At 41.1% G+C, this 20,387-nt stretch overlaps 1 protein-coding gene across 1 annotated transcript in view; it reads right to left on the bottom strand.

Moving 5' to 3' along the window:
• Window positions 1-13,763, bottom strand: part of Cntln (centlein) — a 236,149-nt gene extending 222,386 nt beyond the window's left edge. Inside the window, exons 1-2 of the mRNA XM_021161204.2 lie at window positions 13,335-13,763; window positions 9,404-9,492 (exon numbers count right to left, since the gene is read on the bottom strand). Coding sequence (XP_021016863.1) covers window positions 9,404-9,492; window positions 13,335-13,694 — 449 coding nt within the window. The 5' untranslated portion in view covers window positions 13,695-13,763. The remainder of the gene's footprint in view (window positions 1-9,403; window positions 9,493-13,334) is intronic.
• Window positions 13,764-20,387: the final 6,624 nt, after the last annotated feature.

Below are 20,387 nucleotides of genomic sequence, written 5' to 3'. Positions count from 1 at the left end.
GAGGCATCCTCATGGACTTGATACCAGGTTCTCAGTTGAACACAGCCATTGATCATAGTAGGATAGCTACAAGAGTTCCCTTATAATGTATTACATTCTATGAGCTCTGCTCTGCAAGCCAACCTGCTGAATACCAGAACTAAAAAGAATATAAAGAGTGGGGTGTTCGATCCAGTGTAGGGGAATGCCAGGGCAGGAAGGCAGGAGTGGGTGGGTAGGTGGGGAAGCACCCTCATAGAGGCAGAGGGAGGCGGATGGGATAAGGGGTTTCTAAAGGCGAGACCTGGAAAGGGGAAAGCATTTGAAATTTAAATAAAGAAAATATCCAATAAAAAAAGGAAAAAAGAAAGAATATAAACCCTTAGCAATAAGCGTAACCATGAAGATGAAGCAGAAAACCTGAGAACACTGAAGAACAAACTGAAGGAATATAATAAAAGGTGGAAACTGAACTCATTATCATGGCACCAGAAGAATGCTTGTTTTTTTTTAAACATACATACTACCCAAAGAAAGCTACAGTTTCAATATCGACCTTGACAAGAGTGGCAATAGAATTTTTAACTTTAAAAATAAAATGTAACCTAAAAGGTTCATACACAAAACAGCATTCTTGGGTAAGAAAAACAAAGCTAGAGAGGTCACATGTCCTGTTTGTTAATTCAGCCACAAAGCTGTAGTTATCAAAATAGTATGTTACTGGCATAAGCACAGACCCACAGACCATAGAACAGAACAGTGAACACGGAAATAAGTCCTCTCAGCCCACTTATATGTAAGTTGTCAATGGCGGGTGCTGCCAACTCTGGAAGAGGGTTTCCCTTGCCCCAGTTAAATCTTTCCAGGAAATATCCTTACAGACCTATCCATGGGAGTATCTCTTAGTTGATTCCTCAGATCCAACCATGCTGAAAACCAAGATTAAACTATCATGGTTGTATATGATACCTATTCAACAACTACCTTAAAATACACCAACTATCAAGTTTTTAAAACACATACTAAGATAACTGTTGTGTGGTAGTCCCCTGGAGCATGTCATCAGAGCAAAGGACTAAAGAGAACACATTGTAGCTAGGCCTGTGGCAGTGGCTGCTGACATTCCTTCACAGGACCTTCCCTCACCAGAGGTTCCAGTCACCACTAACTCTTGCCCCAGCTCCACATGGTCTTTGATAGGTGGCAGAAGAAACGCTGCCTGGGGTGAGGACTCTTTGGTGATCCACGGGCAACAAGTGTTCAGTCAAAGGACACAGAGGATTATTCATTCATTAGACAGACTACAGACCTAATGAAAAATGTCATTATCTAAATTGAGCTTTGCAGCAATCATTTCTTTTAAAATTAAAAAAAAAAAAGACTTCAAATACCTATGTTCTAGTTTCCTTTCTGTGATAAACACCATGCACAAAAGCAACTTAAGGGAAAAAAAAAAGGTTTCTTTCACTTCCAGGTCACAGTTCATCCCTGAAGAAAAGCAAGCTATGAATTCAATCAAGAACTGATGCAGAACCATGAAGGAATGATACTGACTGGCTCATGCTCAGCTATCTTTCTTGTAAACTCAGACCCACTACCTAAGTATGGTGCCACCTTAGGTGGGCTAGGGACTAGATCCTCCCAGATCAATAACCAGTAAAGATAATCTCTCACAGACACAGCCATAGGCCTGGCTGATCTTGGCAATTCCTTCACTGAAGTTAGTTATTCCCAGATAACTCTCAGTTGTATCAAGTTAACAATAAGAACTAACTAGTACAACCTACAGTCAATAAGGAATTCTACTTTCTACAAACACACAAGAAAAGCATAACATATATAATACTTGGTGTTTGTATACTATGATGATGATGATGATGAAAATCAAAAGTTGGTTTTCAATGATATAATGAAATTCCAACTTTAAAATGAATTTTAAGACTAGTGTATGTCTCTCTCTGGAAATCAAAAAATCATAATAATATGAATATCCTTTCCATAATGTTCATCAAACTCCATTGCAAATTTTCCATTTCTATAAATGCCTTCCCTCTGTCAGCATTAATGGCTAAATGCAGAATTTTCTTTCTCTCACTAAACAATGACTGACAAGTGACATTCAGTTATAATTGTCAACACTGTTTACTATATGGCCATGTGTATACTTATCACAGCCCCCAAAGTTGGTCTCTTTGCAACACTTAGTGTCTCCTAGGCACTTAAGCAAACAGCTATGCATTTCCTCCAAACCTCCATTAATTAATCTCATATTTTCTACTAGCAACTTCTAGTCTGAATTTCACAGTGTTCCCCCATTTATTGTCTTACAGTCTTACTTTGTTTCAAAGTGAAGGTGCAAACCAGACTAATTTTAAAAGAAATCAGTGTGATGTTCACAGCTGAGACAGTCAGAGCCAAGATGAAGGATTTAGAAGTCAAGGACAAAGAAGCACTACTAGGTTTGAGTGACACTGCAAAGGAAAAAGGGACTGAACTTGGGAATTGATTTTCTGTTAGAAAAGAGGCTAAAAAGTATCAAAGATTACCCTCAAGATGTGAAATTCAGAGGGAAGGAAGAAAATGGCCTATCTGTGGCAGTGAGAAAGTTAGGCAGTAAAGTAACTCCAAAAGGACCCCAGTTAAGCTCTACACACAACATACTAGGTTTGAAAGGCTCCACAGGACATGAATTAGAAATGCCAAAGGCAATGAGTACAGAAGATGTAAGGGAAAATCCACAGCAGAAGGCATAACATAGATCCCAAACCTAATGCATAAAGAAAAAGAAATGCAAGTCACTATTCCAAGATACTTATTTATCTTTCAGATGTGCAAAATAACAAAAGTTTGAAAGTATGTTATATCCAGAATGTAGCACAAATTGGAACCTTCTTGTAGAAGTGTATGTAGGGTCTGGTGTGTGTGTGTGTGTGTGTGTGTGCACACGCGCGCGCATGCACGTGCATGGATGTGTGGTGTTGGCAGTACTGAGTATTATATCTACGACCCTCTACATGCTAAGCAATCATTCTACCACTAGTCACATCCTCAGCCAGTACAACTCATCATTACAATTGTCTGTAGCTTTTGGTCTAAGTGCTTAGGTCATGGACTGCTGAATCAAAAATCATCTAAGATTGAACAATTTAAAACAACAAACAACAAGTGATGACCTCTCGACATGGCAGTATTAAAAGCTCCTCAAGAGGCTGGAGAGATGTCTCAGTGGTTACAAACACTGGCTGCTCTTTCAGAGGACCCAGGTTCAATTCCCAGCAGCTGCCAGTCTGCATGCCAGGTGCTGTCTCTGGGGATCCACGAGGTTCTGACCTGGCTGGAGAGGCCAAAGAGTTTAAGCTTTCTGAGGGGAAGCCAAAATAAGGTGGGCTGCTGGGTCTCTTCCTAGGTTGCAGCTGCCCCAGAGTTGGTGGCAGGTAGCAAGATGCAGCAGGCAGCTATGGGCTGAGGTCCTAGTCACTGGGAAGAAAGTGGTGGCTGTCAGGCTTATGCACCCAGCCGGTTGGGCCTGGATGAGGTCTAGCAGTGAAAGCCTAGGGAGAGAAAACGCTTCTGTGGAGTGTTACAGCTGAATAAGGCACTCTCAGAAGATCTTTGGTGACTCATGCACTTTATTCCTTGTGGGTTGGTGTCTAGATGCAGATGCTTTCTATTGGCTTAGTCTGAGATGTTAAGGATGCCTCATCAGCACATGGAAGGACATCAGGTGTAGTCCCTGTGTGCTATTTAGAGAAAACTGATAGTACAGATTGATTGACAGTGAGCCACAGGAGGGAATGTCCTCAGGGGCCCTAGCTATTGTTGAAGGCTTCCTTTCCTGAAGTCTGGATATTAAGGGGCATATTGAAAGTGCTTCTTTGTCCTAATTGATTATTAGGTCATATAGCAATTCCTACTGCACATGTCTGTTCCCATAATGTATCTAATTTTAAGCATATATCACAAAATTACAGCTATAGGCTCCAGATGCAATCTGGTAACTTCCATAGCTATATGAGATGATGAACCATTATGGGATATACTGAGGGGTTTCCACTCAAAGACATGTAGATATATCTCTTGGGATTATATCACCTACAATATTAGGGTCAAAGGTGTTCACTTCTGTTGGACTTCCCTAGTTCCTTAGTAAATGGAGGTGTCTTGTCACAGGACTATGCGTGCCTTCACAAATGGAACATCAGCTCATTTTTCTGTGTTTTTGCAAGAAACATTTAACTGAATGATAGTGTTAAATATAGCTATGGCCATTTAGAAAACCAACTCTCCTTTTACCTCAATTTTTATTAGAGTCAGGCTGTGTTAAAATACAATATGATACCACAAACTTTTATTAATGATTGAGGCAATACCTTACACGAGAATCAGGCAGAACAGCAAGGGTAGTTTCCCATGATAATTTTCAATAAAGAGAAAAAGGGGAATGGAGAGGAAGAGAGAAAATGGAGAACTTTTGGCCTGGGACTTCCAGAAGGATTTCCCCTGAAGATGGAACAATAGGACATATTTTCCCAGGGAAATATGGAATCCCTTCTCAAGACAATGAATGCCTTTAATCTAAGCCCAGATGACATAGTGCAATATCACGTTTGTTTCCTTAGACTTAGGGCTGAGTTCCCCCATAACCTATGTCAGCTTTCTAGCTATGGTGCCCCTGGGTAGAAGCAGTGGCTTTTGGCATCCTCCCGTTGATCTCCTTCCAGTTATCCTCTTGTGAAAGAAGCTGCTGACTAAGGCAGGGTCATTGTCTGAGTGACAAGTTAAAGGGGCCATGGGAGCTACATGCATACTTAGAAGTCATGCCTTACTATAATTATTATAATCCAGTCTTGGCACGCCAAGAAGTGTCTTCACCTGAGGAAAATGCCAGTTTCCACAGACTTTGGGTAGGAAATGGGAATGGGACAATCCATAGATGTTTCATAAGTATGATACAATTAGGAGGAGTTTATATTGTGCAAAGGCCAGGGACTCTGAACCCTAGAGTTTAGAATGAAAAAGACTAGAAAGTAGTAAGGAGAATTTTGAGTAGTATGATAGAAAAGAATGTTTTTGCTCACTTCCTGGCCAGCTTGCCAAATATGTTACCAGTGGTCAGGGTCAGAGTTGAGCACTTCTAGATTGTTGACCTGTTACTGAAAGAAGTGGAAATCAGGCGCTCACTCCTGGTTCTTCTCGTGTCCTTGGCAGCATACTTTAATTTGCATTTAGTGTGCACACACACATGCCCCTCACCAAGCAATTCGTCTAACAATGCCAGAAGCTCCTCAGACTTCTCCCTGCATCTGGGCTACCTGTGCTTCCATCTCGGGACAATAATACAACACAGACAAAACTCCAACCAATATACCTAATAAGAGTCTCATTTAGACAGTCTCTTTGCTAGAGTATTCCCAATGAATCAAGTACAAACAGATGGAAAATTTGACCTTAACTGGACTGGGGGTGTAAGGCAAACTGTTTTGTTCAAGTGAACTTTTACACACAATTCCTTATTTACCATCTTATGCCTGCCGATGAATAGTTGGGCATGCATATGATGAGAGGTATATGGGAAGGGACAGACATGGTGGAAAAAATGAATATATGACTTAATATGTCATTAAAAAAAAAACAACGTTCCCTCACTGTGTTCCTCTAAATTCCACTGGACTCCCGAGAGTGTTCTTCCTGGTGGGGCCTTCTGCAGGCCTTGGCAGCACACCTCTCTATAAATTACACTGTCATTTAGCTACAAATAAAAGTATCTTGTTTGTTTTGCAAATCTGTGTGAGAACTTATTCAATTATTTCAATAAGCAACCAAGAAACTGGTAACATCCAACCTAGAGCCCAACCACACTCAGTAATAATACTTTATAAGAAAAAGCACAAAGAATGACAACTATAAATTCCAGGGCAGTGGTGAACCCTGTCTAAGCAAAACTAAGTGTACATAAGGTTATTCCTAAGCAGAGCATAATTTGTATAACTAATGATAATTAGTTGGAGTCAAATAATAGATTAACGTTCTGTATTCTATTTGCCTTTAACATTTAGAACATCCCTTTTTGAAAGACTCAGGTTGAGTGACAGAGTTTGCACTTGTAAATGAATGTAAATACACTTCCTGACTCTCTAGAAAATATTTACATAGACATAACATTAGAAACTGTACTAACAGGTTTCCAATTTTAAAAATCAACTGAAAATTTAAAACATTTCATAGCAGGATCTATGAACTACAACATCAAAATATCTAAAAAGTCTATTTTTAAAAAGATCCTTGGATCCAACCCTAGAGATTTGGTGCACTGTGTATGTCTCTCAATAAGAATAGCATTTAAAAATTTTTTTTCAAGTACCCAAGTCTCTGAAGGGGTCTGCAACCCTATAGGTGGAACAACAACATGAACTAACCAGTACCCCGGAGCTTGTGTCTCTAGCTGCATATGTAGCAGAAGATGGTCTAGTCGGCCATCATTGGGAAAAGAGGCCCCTTGGTCTTGCAAACTTTATATGCCCCAGTACAGGGGAACGCCAAGGCGAAGAAGTGGGAATGGGTGGGTAGGGGAGCAGGACAGGGGGAGGGTATAGGGGACTTTCAGGATAGCATTTGAAATGTAAATGAAGAAAATATCTAATAAAATGTTTTTAAATTATTTTTCAAGTATATGTTGAGTGATCTTAGTCTTAGTTGTTGTCCTAGTGTTTCCATTGCTGTGAAGAGACACCAGGATCTAGCACCTCTTATAAAGGAAAACATTTCATTGGGGCTGGCTTACTTATCCATCACAGTGGGAAGCAAGGCAGTGTCCAGGCAGACATGGTGCTGGAGATAGAGCTGAGAGTTCTACATCCTGATCCACAGGCAACAAAAGGAGCCTGTGTGCCACACTGGGTGTAGCCTGAGCATATATGACCTCAAAGTGAACCCCCCACAATGACACACTTCCTTCAACAAGGTCACACCTCCTAATAGTACCACTCCCTATTGTCAAGCATTCAGACACATGAATCTATGGGGGCCAAACTTATTCAAATCCCCACAGTTGTATTATTCAGGATTCTCTAGAGAAACAGAAATGATAGGATATATTCATATTAAATGAGAACTTATTAGGCTGGTTTATACGATATGGCCAGAATTGTCTGACACCATCTATTTCATACCATAGAAGCTGAGAAACAAGTTGCTTCTCAGTTCATGTATCCTCAGCATTCCCAATATGGTATTTAAGGCCTGGAGGATTCCTACAGAGTTTCTGATTTTCAGTCCATGTTTGAAACCCAAAAAGCAAAGGAATCAGCTGTAGCAGCAACAAGGTCAATGAATGTGCCAACAAGAGTGAATGTTACATAGGCAAAAGCAAAGCTCTTCTTCCTCCATGTCCTTTTATCTGGGATTTCACCAAAAGATGCCACCTTAGGGTCAGTCTTCCTACTGAAAATAATCTGATCCAAAAATACCTCAAAGAATGCCCAGATCCAGATCCAACCAAGTTGATAATCCAGACTAGTCATCACAGTTTTCAACCTGACTCCATCTGGAATTAGCTAAGAGGCAAGCCTCTGGGGAAAGACCTTAAGGGTATTTCCAGTACGAAGTAAGTCAGTAGAGAAAATCTCCCCCAGACTACACAGTACCTCCTACACATAAAGGGGTCCACAGGAACGGCTGCCTTTGTCTGAGCATCTCTACTCCTTGCTGATCAGTGTATCTACTCTGTGGCTGCGATTGCTCCTGCAGTTTCACAGTGATCCGGGAAGGTAGCTTCTTTGGCTTGCCAAAGGCCTTCAGCATCACCCTGTGATGCCAACGCATCCAGCCTCATTGACTGAGCTGCTACCAGGTTCTCGGCCTTTCTAGTGTGTAAACATTGTTGGATTACCCTGCTTACATTGTATAAACCAGTCTAATCAATCCTGTAAAAATACATATTCATTTTATTAGTTCTGTTCCTCTAGACAAATCTTAATAATTATACATAAATTATATCCACCATGTTTTGAAAATCATAGCTATAAGGCAAATATTATCCTCCAAAAATATTATTAGACATCTTAACAACCAAAAGCTTTTGAGTTTGAGTATGTACCTCCAATATGTATTTATTTATTTATAATATATATACATATATTTTCTACAAATACAAATAGTTATATTTTAAAAGTATAAATGGAAATTATGAAGGATGAGAAAATAGCCTAGTGATATTTCACTATTTACTTCTGCTCAACCAAAAAGCAAGTAAAAATTAAGGATAGCTTTTTAAGTTGGAAAAATATTAAGAAGAATAAGGAGTAAGATCACAAAAATATCAATTCAACAGCCAAGACTTTTCAAGAAGGCTTACACGGCTTCACATTAAAAATAGAAATGGGAAATATTTAATCTCAGTATACTGAAGAAGCAACCTGGGAGCTTAAACAAAAGACATAACTCTGGTCATCAAAAGGGAAGTGTGAGTGATAAACTGGACACACAGCCACATGAAGAAGAGCCAATTACAATATTGTAGGGGTCTACAGTAATAAAGGATGGTAAAATTAGGCATAAACCAGCATGCATTACAGATCTTAACATGAAAAATAACATACAATATTAGAATGACCCCAGGGCTAGAGACTCCAAACAAGAACACAGCTGAAGTCATAAAAAAAGGATACACAGGTTAGAGGAGCTTGATTCCAGGAAAAAAAAAAAAAAAAAAAACAAGGGGATGAAAAGATATCCATATGTTTAGCTTCCCATTTAGGAAACATAATGAAATCCATTTAATAGGAAAGCAAGTGTGTTAATCACTGTGCTAACTGTCAGGGGACCACTGCATACTAAATGTGTGATGAGGGGTACCAGCACCACTCCGGTGTTTCTAATGACCACGGAGAGGCACCATAATCTACAGTTAAATGACTGAGCATCCCTACAGGGCAATATTGAAGAATAAATGAAAACTTTCAACTTATTCCTCAACTTCCTCTACTCTGGCAAAGTCATCTCAGGTTTTCAAGTACTCTCTGCAGTTACGTAATGAGGAGAACTGAGTCCGCTTAGGGAGTTCTCTTTCAAGGCAGCCTGTCAAGTACACAGCCAGACAACAGGAAGGTCTCCCAAAAATACGACATCCCTTCTACATTCTCTTTAGCAGAGACTAAGCCATAATTTCTCTTACCAGCTACCTACTCATCTTTCAGAGTATGAGTCAGATCCCCAGCGGACTGGGATTACAGGCTCATCCACAGCTATACAGCAAGTGCAGTTCTTGTTATAAATCTAGTAATTACAATCATGTGATTGTGCTTGACAGTCACTTAGAAATAAATCAATCTTTTGGGGGCGTTGATAGTTTTAAACTTTATACTTACGATAAACAAATCCTACAAACCCAACACTCATGAAAAAGAGTAATAATTTAAAAGCTCACCTTTCCACAACCAAACTGACAGTTTGAGTGAGATCTGGGCTTGTTGCCTGAAGACGCCGCCACAGAGACCAGACAAATTCCTTGTCAGCCTTGAGGAAATAAAAAGTATTTTCAGTGCATTGGTTTGTATTCATAAGAGATATTATATTATGTTAAATTTAAATATGAAAAACCTATTATACCATGATATCTATAATTATACCAATCAGTCCTTTTAAAGTATAGCAAGAAGAGGCTGGAACAATGGCAAAGTGGATAAGAGCACTTGGTGCTCTTCTAGAGGACAGAAGCTCAATGCCCAGAACCCACATGGTGGCTTAAAACCATCTGAAAAGTATGGTTTCACATGAAAAGTAACTTTTTAAAAACTTTTAAAAGTGTGGTAGGAAAGCATTAATTTAAAAATTCCTTACACTGATAGCCTACACTCTAATGTTGATAGTGCAGCCACCCCACCCATAGTTTGTGGTGGATTTGCTGAAAATACCAAAATCAATGTCCACTTACTCTAAGAGAAACCTGCTCTTCACCTACTGCTCTGTCTTCCAGTTCCCTGGACCACAAAACCCCATGGAAGAACTGACTACCCTTTCTGCCTCACTTTCCTACCCCATTTACTCTGCAGTATCTTCCAATAAGATCTCCTTACCAGGGGAAAAACACCCCTTCTTGAGAAGCTATAGACAGTTGATGGCTTCTTGGGGAGGAAAGTCAGTTTTCTTGAAGCATGTGGCCCCTGAAAGTCAACCATGCCCTAGAGGACAGGCTCACACCAGAATATATATGGTCAGCATAAATTGGACTGAATGTGTTATATTAAGAGAGAGAGAGAGAGAGAGAGAGAGAGAGAGAGAGAGAGAGAGAGACAGAGACAGAGACAGAGACAGAGACAGAGAGAGACAGAGAATATGAATGGGGATGCTCTTGCCACTGTGTGTGTGAAAAGCAAGGCAGGAACAACTTTTGGGAGTTGCTTCTCTTCTTCCACTTCTGGATCTGGGAGTCAAGCAGCACTCTTGCCCACTAAGTCATCTTGCCAGCTATCCTAGTTTGCTTTCTATTGCTGTGGTAAAGACATCATAACCAAAAGCAACTTTGGGGAGTGGATGATTTATTTGGCTTGTATGTATGACCATAGTCAATTGCTAAAAGTAAACAAGGCAGGAATACAAGCAGGGCGGGGACCTGGGGGCAGGAACTGAGGCAGAAGTTGCCTAGGAGTGCTGCTTACTTGCTTGCTCAGCATGCTTCCCTGTACAATCCAGGAACACCAGCCTAGGGATGCTTCTATCGCAGTGGGCTGGGACTGACTGCCCATAACAGGCATTGGACCAAACATTACTCTATTAGACATAGCTTCTAACTCCGTGAGGAACAGAACTACAAAATGCGCTCTCAAGTTTTTCTGGTTTTTATTTGGTTTTATCTGGACAAGGCTTCGACATAGCAAACAAACGGTACTTACTAGTTCTCTGATCAAATATTCTGATTCCCAATATCATATACTTTCAATGAGAATTTGGTAATGACCATACATGTCTGTCACTTAAAAGCCCTAAATGATTCTCATCCGAAACTGGTTTATGGTTAGTAAATGTTGTTTGGCTGCTGGCTGCTACAACACACACACACACACACACACACACACACACACACACACTGTAAATCCAACATCTTCTTGTTTCATCTACTTGTCTACAAATGGTGAGGCTGTGCATAAGCACATACTCTCCTGCATTTTGTCACAAAAAGTATTTAGTCTTGAAAGATGGCATAGCAACAAAGAAGAGACTAGAATAATCTCTAAAGAAAAGAAATACGGGATAAAAACATCATGAAAATTCCTTGCTACATTTAGAAGCTACTCCTCCCCTCTGTAAACACAATAGACAGCTTTTCACTCCATCTAAGCACCCTTTCCTTCATGAAATTTCCTTCCTAACCTGGGGCCACATGCAAAACTGCTTAACGAGATAACACAATCAGGGGCTCACATGAAGAGAAACATTTGTCTTCCACCATGTGACTTTCCAAGAATGATACATGGAATCACCCAAACCTCTTCACTGATAATAGATAATCAAATAAATATCAAAAAAAGAAACAAACATAAATCAAGCACTACTCATGGTAATACACTCAGTAGCAAAGCTCTTTTTTCAAAGCTGCATGTTTGACCCTTACAGCGCATAAATATTATTTGAACCTCAGTAATATTTTTAAAGAAACTTGGGAGAGTTGATGACATTCTGTTATGGTAAGTAATCTCTCTGCAACTACATAGACCTATACAAGTGCTCCATACCTGTATATGTGTTCCATGTAAGTTGAAATATAAAATGAATTTTTTTTTACTTTAGGTTGCACTAACAATATATTGATATTATATATTCTCAGGTTCTGTGATTTATGGGTGAATAATAAGTAAAATTCACATGAAAAATCTAAAGGTTTAACTTTGTTATGCTACAACTAGTTTAATTATTTCCCCTTAGTCTCCCTAAGAGCAAGAAACTGATTTGGCTATAATCTTGATACTGCCAACCTCCTTTCTTGGAATCTATTACTGAAATGTCTCTGATCATCTCCTAATATTATCAAATTTCAAGAATTGCCATTCTAAGCTAATCAGGACCATTTCTATTTCTTACATCTGCCTCAAGTATTGCAGTCATTTCCTAGTCCAGGAGTGCTCAAAATCCCCAAGGCCACTACCATACTGGACATTTCATCTTTAAGGTTATAAATATGAGAGTAGAGAGACAGTATAGAAAATGTGGGCAGGGCCATTGATTGTTACTTTAACAAAGCCTTTAGCATGAGCACACATCTTTAAATTCCCCAAGGGTGAGGTTTACAGAGGACAAAATGCCTTAGTTCATCCCTGACCTGTAGACATCCTTTTGCTGTTTTGCCAGCCAATAGAAAATGAGTAACTGAAAGGGGTGCAGTCCGATCATTGCTCCCCGATCTGCTTAACCAAAGATATATCCAAGTTACACAAGATTCTCTTGTCTTTACAGAAAAGACCTATAAAACGGAGCAAGAGAACCCAACAGAACCGTAAGAGAGTTTCAAGGTTTTACTAATCTAACGTGAAAATGCTGCTCTTGATGCTGTCTCTGGTGTTGGCGGTTCCTAATTAGTGTCTCTTAAATACAGTGATTTTTTTTCCTTAAAGACCCGTAATTAACTGAATGAACTCTCAACAGTTTTATTTCCTAACCCTATATGTGGTTAGAGCCAAATCTAAGGAGATGGTGGTGAGAAGGCAAAAACCAATTAATTAATTAATTAATTAATTAAATACTCTGCACCGAAGGACAGGCAAGCTCACCATCCGCAAACCCTCAAACTAACCTGGGAAGTAATGTGAGATGACTGCTCTAACAACTGCTTTCCTCTGGCACGCTCACATCAAAGTACTTCACTATGGGATCACTGGAAGTTAATAAATGAATACGTAGCATCCTAAGTGTGTGGTCCCGGTCCCAGGGCTTTCTAAAAACTGTGATTGTGTTTGGAACTTAAGTTTAACAAGGTAAGAACAAGGGTTAAGTGTGGGTCTGAAGTTTAAAAACGGGTAACTTCCATCAGTGGATTTTATTTTTCTGACACGGTCCTGTTTATTTCAATTCACGAATGCACTCCACTCGTGGGCACTGGGTACCACTAGACAGCACCAGGAACTTGGGCTTTGAGGAAGGAGCCTCTGGAGAGCATCCTATTAATATCGAAACCCGGGTCTGCAGCGGGACAGAGCCTGCAGCCCAGATAGTGGACAGAGGCAGGGCGCAAGAGCCTGGAGGGCGCGTCCCGGGAGGGTTCACTAGATGCCCCGGGCCGCGAGCATGGGCTCGGGCGGCGGTGATGGGCGGCGCTGCCCCCGGCCGGGGCCGTGGACAGGAAGGCCGGCGGCCAGTCCTGATACCTGACACAGGGCCAGCTCCTCCTTTAGGCTGCTCAGCTCTTCCTCCAGCAGCTGCGATCGCGTCGCCTTCGCCTCCTCCGAGGAGAGGACCTCTGGCCACCAGGACCCCGCGGGCGCGCTGGCGACTGGAGCGACAGCAGCCCCGGCCCGCCCCGACCCTCGCCGTCCCCCTGACCCTTCTTCGCCCCTCCAAAGTAAGTCGCTTTTATCCGCGACGACCTCCCTCGCGGCGCCCGCCAGACCCGAGGCCTCGCTGCGCACAGCGTGCACTTCGGCTCCGCGCCCGACGCGCAGGGGCCGCCGGCTGGAGCGCCGCACCGGGGGCGGAGGCGGCGAGGAAGACGGCGAGCGCGCCGCCATGGCCGCGGCGCCTAACGGGTCAAGTTCCCGCTTGAAAACTCCACCTTCCCTTCCCCATCCTGGGGAGCCTGGCCTGCCGTCCTACGCATGCGCGGAGCTTTTCCCGCCTGGTCCCGCGCTCGCGGTTCCTAGTGGGCTTGCCGCGGGCCCAGCTCCGAGCGCGGGCGGCTGAACTGAACTGCGCATGCGCGCCGGGCCGGCGGAGGCTCGACCAGCAAGTTCTTTGCTGGCGCCTCCACTGTCCCGAGTCCGAAGTGCCTGGCTTTCCCGCCCTCCTAAAGCCCTAGCTCCGCCGAGGGCCTACTTTACATCCCTCGCCTTAAAGCCTTCCTGACAAGCCCCCAGCCCCCAGTGATCCTGAACTGTGAATTCTTTCCTCCTCCAAGGCTTCTGCCAACTCGTTTTTCACGTTTCATTGACCGCCCTCAAGTGTTAGTTACCCCGCTAATCTCTCCAACGCTGTTGTAAGCTCCTTGAGGATCAGGGAATAGGTTTTAGAGTTAAGTGTTTTCTTCACACCCCTTGGCAACGCTGCCTTACGTGCGGCTGACATCTAACCGACTGAAGTCAAGGAGAGGCGGAAAGCCTTGTGCTGAGCTGGGACTATCGAGCAGGTTTCCCACTTGAATTATGATCCTTCCTACACCCTTTGTCTTTTGTTTTGCAAGAGTCATGGTTTCCTTTGAGTCTTTATGTCAATTTCTTTATCCCTTGGCTGGATATCAGAGCAACTTTGTCCTACAAGACCCAACGGCTTGGTGTCCTTGGACCGAACTAAAGTCAGCAACGGAGTCTGATGAAAGAAATGAGACTGACTCACTTTTTTAGTCTCTGGCCTTTTCTCACTTGCTTTGCTATAAACTTCAAAAACGCAATAACCTTTCTTTGTCCTTAAGACACTTCCTCCAGAGTGCTAAACTTAGTGAACGCGTGCGTGCACGCTGAGCCGACTTTCACAGAAAGATAGAATTACCTCTTTTGTTGTTGCTGGTTTTGGGGGGTTGTTTGTTTTGTTTTCTGGGAAAAGTTTACAGAATTCTTGGAAGAGATTTGAAGTAGGGATTGAGAGTCCCACCGTGAAGTTACCATTTTCAAACCATTTTTGCCAGTACTAAGTCAGCATGCCCGAAGACTGCCTCTGGTCATCCTTCCCACATTGCAAAGTGTATTAGAGAATTACTTGTTTCCAGTGCATGTAGGGCTAGGGACCATGATGGCACAGTGCTTGCTGTGAAAGCATGAGTTCAATCCCTCAGAGCCCACATGTGTTTTCCAAAGCCAGCTGCCATGATGTTGGCAGACCTGTAATCCCAGAATTTAAGAAACAGAGACCAGATCCTGTGACTTGCTGGTCAGCCAGTCTAGCCAAATCTGCAGGCTCCAAGATCATTAAGAGTTTCTGTCTCAAAAACTGAGATGGGGAGTGATTGAAGGAGACACAGGACCTCAGGTCTCCACATACATAGGTACCCATAGAAACAAAAAAGGAAAAGTGCATATAAACTTGTCTTACAAAGAGCTATCGTGTTGAACATCTAACATTTGCTGAGTCCAGTAATAGTTTTCAAATTAAATTCACTTATGTTAAATTAGATGTCATCTGCATTGTACTAGAAGCTGAGACTTCAGAGGTCACTGTAAAGTTCATGACACGTCATGTCTGATACTATATTAGAGAAGCTAGAGTTTAAATCCATTTAATTCAAAACACAATGCCTTTCATCTCAACAGTTACCTGAAACAAAGCATTGCATTACAAGAATACATGGTATTTTACTGGGTTTAACACTGGGAATTCATTGGTATGGCCTGAAATACATGTGAGTGCCTCCTACTGGTCATCGCTTATTTCTTCATTTAACCCTAGAGTCTTTGGAAAAGCAATGCAATATTTTCTATTATGATTTCTAGTGTGTTTGATGCAATATCTCAATCGATCAATTGATAGGTGATAGATGATAGAAGTAATATGAATATACATAGGATAATAGATACAAGATGGATAGATAGATAGAGTCTCCCATATCTTGAATCTGTATCTTTGCCTAGGCAAATACTTTTAGAAGACTTCTATAATGGCAATATACACTAAACATAAAGTTTATCACATAACATTTTAAATTATCTCAACTATCAGTGAAGTAGTAGTATGTTAGTAACCATCCCCACAGTCTAGTTCCGGAACATTTTTATCATCTCAGGTCAGAACCTCCATGCCCATTAAGTCATTTCACATTCTTCCTCCCACTAACCCCATAAATCACCAACTTCTATCTATTTCTGTACATTTTTATTCTAAACATTTAAGAATGGAGTCTATGTAAGCTTTTATGTCTGCTTTTATATATTTTCAGAATTCACCCATGTTGTAGTATATATCAATACTTTATTATTTTTTAAAAAAAGATTTATTTGTGTGTGTTTACTTGCCTGTATGTATGTATGTATGTATGTATGTATGTATGTATACCACGAGTGTGCCTGGTGCCCACAAAAGTCAGAAGAAGATGTTAGACACCCTCCTGTAATGGAGATATTGGTGGTTGTGAACCATCCTAGGAAGTCTGCAAGACCAACAAATGTTCTTAACTGAAGAGCCGATTCTCTAGCCTATTGTAGTTTTGTAGATGGATAAGACTCTATTATGTGGATAAACCACATTTTTCCTTATCTTTTCATCAGTCAGTATATGCTTACATTATTTCCATCTTTTACCTATCATGGATAAAACTGCTATAACATTTGGGTGTAGGATTCTCTTGGAAACTCCATGGTTAATTCTCTATGAGTGAAATCTCTAGATCATCCGGTGGTTAATTAATTGTAAAGACCCCCTGAGGTTTTTATACTTGTACACTTTCTGTTCCCATCAGGGGTGTATTAGGGCTCCAATTTCTCTCCAACCATGCCAATATGTATATTTGGTTTTGTTTGGGTTATGGTTTTTATTCTCTTAACACCCAAGCCACTGCTTATTATGTGTGTGGCTTTGACTTGTTTGTTTGTTTGTTTGTTTGTTTGTTCCCTTTGACCAGTGGCACTGAATATCCCTGAATGTGTTTGGACATTTGCCTATCTTCTTAGAATTATTTCTTTAAGTCCTTTGAGTTTTGTGTGTTTCAATTTCTGAGTTTGTTATTGCTATCAAATGTTTGTTTGTTTGGCTTGAGATAAAGTCTCAGAATGTAGTTTCAAACTTACCAACTTCTGGCTTCAGACTCCCAAGAGTCGGGATTGCAGGCCTAGGCCACCATGCCTGGCTATTTGACTATTTTTAATTAGAATGGCTTTGTTACTCTTGTTTGTAGGGCTGCTGTTCATTGCCAGAGTTCTTTACTGACAATCCTTGTTTGTCTCTTTGTTTGCTTTTATTCACTTTACATCCTGATCTCTGACCCCAATCTTGGTCATCCCCTCCCATAACCCCTCTCACTTATCCCATGAGAGGGCGGAGCTCCCACATTGGTATCCTCCCACCCTGGCACCTAGGGAAACAGCAATGAGCTGTAGCCTGTGTAGCCTGTGTAGCCTGTGTTCCTGAGAACCCTTATCCAAACTTTTAATGCAGGAATTTAGAAACACGGGAAGAGAGACAAAGGCCACCCTTCAGCATTATTGCCCTCTGAGAAGAAATCTATACTGCCCCTCATCCATTCATTACATAAGAAGGAAACCTTCCGTTCTTCAGTCATCAAACTATGGGAGTCAGAATCAGTTATGAGTCCTTCCATTCACCCCACACATCTGTCTCTTTTTGCATAAAAATCCCCCCCTCTCTCATCACTCCTTCATCCATTTGAGCTGGCTCTACCCTGGTTCATTTATTCTCACAGATTAGTATAACAACCTCTTTCCTGGTTTCACCCCACTGTGCAAACTGAGTGAACTGGGCTGAGCACTTTGCTGCTTGGTTTTGTCAGTGCTGTCTTATTGCCGTCATTAAAATAAATTCCAAAGTGTTCAAACTAATGCCAAGCATACTATCTGACCCCAAAACTGAGATAGTCTAGGTTCCAACCAAAATAAGCTGTCAGTTTCCTGGCCCTACCTTTTACCACAGAGCCCTTACTTCTGACCTCTGAGGGTTCCATTTCTTCCTTCCGGAATGTCTTCCTTTCCTCACGATGTACAGCCACACCCACTTATCAGTGGTTAGCAACACAGCTGCTTATGTTCTCACCTAACAAGAAATCAGATTTCAAAATTCTACTTTCAACATCCTGTGGGATCCCTACCCCTTCTAAGCCTCTCTTCTGAACTGAGCACCAAGTATTTCATTCAGAGTAATATTTCAACATCTATTTATTGTCATAGTGTTACCAACTAAGGGTCTTGATTGGGTTCAATTTCTCTGCCAACTAAAAAGATCAAAGGCGGCAAAAAGCTCAAATAGCAAACAGTAGTACACAGAAGCAGTCTTAATAAATAAATAAATAAATAAGCTTTTATTGGGGTTAAGGAAATAAATACACACACAGCAAGGCAAGCAGGGGTCTCATCTGGAAGCTGAACTCACTCTCTCCTTGAGGTCAATGACCTTAAAGGTTCTTTGAGGGTATCTTACTCCCCAAATTTAGGGTTGGTCTATTTGAACAATGAGGCTGATTTGTCTACAACTTTGTAGTAAATACATCTAGGTCTGACCTTGAACTTGTGGAACCTAAATGATCCACTGTCCGGGGTGGAGAGTAGGGGAATGGGAGGGTACTACTGACTAGACAAGGAAATAAACAAATACTATCAAGTCATTGTTTTAAGCCGCTGGGTCAGGGAGGTGAGGAGGAAGTCCCCCATCTTGGAAATGTGCCAACTTTATTATACAGCCATGGCCCCTCTGCCTGTCCGGCTATCAGGGAATCTATTGCCGAGTCCCTCAACAGCGTGCAAAAGACTTCAGCTTAAAGGCTGGATGCTATGCCGTTGTGAGCATATGCTGCATTTTTTTTTCGATCCATTACCTATGGATGGACATTTGGGTGGTTTCCACCTTTCAGCTATTGTGAATAAGGCAGTTTTAAACATTAGTATATATGTAGCCATTTGGTACTCTGCTTTTTAATTATTTTGGAGAATTATATTTTGAGCAACATTTTGATTATAATAAAGTTATGCTTCATATTCATGAAATTTTGTGGGAAAGTCTCAAACATTGTTACTAGTTGAAAACATGTATCCGGGTAGAAACAAGTCTAAATTCAGTTAACTACTAGGAAAGAATCCTCTTACTGTTAAGCATGTAAGCTGGCAGCAATTGGATACATTGTCTCTTATCTAATAACTTACATTTTGTCCACGAATTTAAATGTATTCATTTATTATTTTAGTACTGTGAGCCCCCTCTCCAGAGTGAAAGTCCTCATGGAAAAGGCTTGGTGCCTGTGCTGAGCAAGGTCAAAAGGAGCCATGCTACTGTGAACCAGCGCCCAGGAACAAAATGGAGCAGAACTGAAAGAAGGCATTAAGCCTGGGGTTCTCATATGTCCAACTGCTGGCTAGCACCCTAAAAACAAATACAGAATAATATAGGTGCAACAAACAAGCAGATATTTGGAGAACTTGAAGACCCCAAACAATTTTATTTTCAGGGCCCTTACTTTAAATCACATCAAAATATTGAACAGTAAATGCAGTCGTATTCCTTGTTAATTGTCCTATCTATATGAGTTAAGATGATTACTGTATCTTTGAAGATAAATTGACATGTGTCATTTTTATTTTGCCATTCTTTTTTCACATTATGAAACTAATATATGATTCTCAGGTCTCAAAAAAGTATGGGCTGCATTTGTCCATGTGCAGGTTCCTGTGTGTGCATGTACATTTACATATAGAGGCCAGAGGGAAACTTTGAGTGTCATTCTCCAGAAGTCCTCTGCCTCATTTTAAAACAGTCTCACTAAGACCTAAGGTTCACAGATTTAGGTAATACTACCTAGAGCCATAGAGCTCCAGGGATTTTGTCCCCGGGATTCCATATGAGCACCACTATGCCTTGCATTTACCTGGGTGCTAGGCATCAGTTTTATATCTCATGCTTATAGTAAGCACTTTCACCAACCAAGCTGATTTCTTAGCCCCTAAAATGTTTTTTGAGGCCTCCAAACTCCATAGGTCATAACCATATGGGAATGAATTCTCTCTGTAGTGAGCCTAGAGCTCAAAATAAATCTTTGCACCCTGTGAGGACACTTGTTCTGACAATCAATTTCAACCACTAATGGAGTGACCAGAAGAAACAACTACAATTTCTGGTTTAAAAATGATATGTTTCCATGGCCAACGTACCACAATCTGATGAGAAATTTCTAGGACTGAAAGTAACCACTTTCAAAAACAAACTGTCAAATCTCTGGGTCTTGTCAGCTCCATAAAGTAGGTACCTACTTCAGTAAAGTCTAAGCAATGAACCAAATAATCTCTCCCTTTCTCCCACAGACCCACAATTAAAGACTCTTTGAATAACAAAGTCCTCTGTTAAAAGTCAAGGCTAATTCCTCTCTTAAACTTTTCAAATATCCAGTGTGAACTAGTTTTATAGCATAATTACTTCCTACAAAATACAGACTTGTGGCTTCCAGTTGAGTGTTCCTTGAATGATGGAAGCATTTACTTTGTGCTTAGTGTTGCATGCCTTGAAGCCTTGACATGACTTATCCCTATCTTACAGGAAGATCTTGGTGCTGCTCCTTCAGC

The sequence above is a fragment of the Mus caroli genome, chromosome 4 (assembly GCF_900094665.2).
Source record: "Mus caroli chromosome 4, CAROLI_EIJ_v1.1, whole genome shotgun sequence".
Taxonomy (NCBI): domain Eukaryota; kingdom Metazoa; phylum Chordata; class Mammalia; order Rodentia; family Muridae; genus Mus; species Mus caroli.
This window is presented reverse-complemented; position numbering and strand designations above follow the sequence as displayed.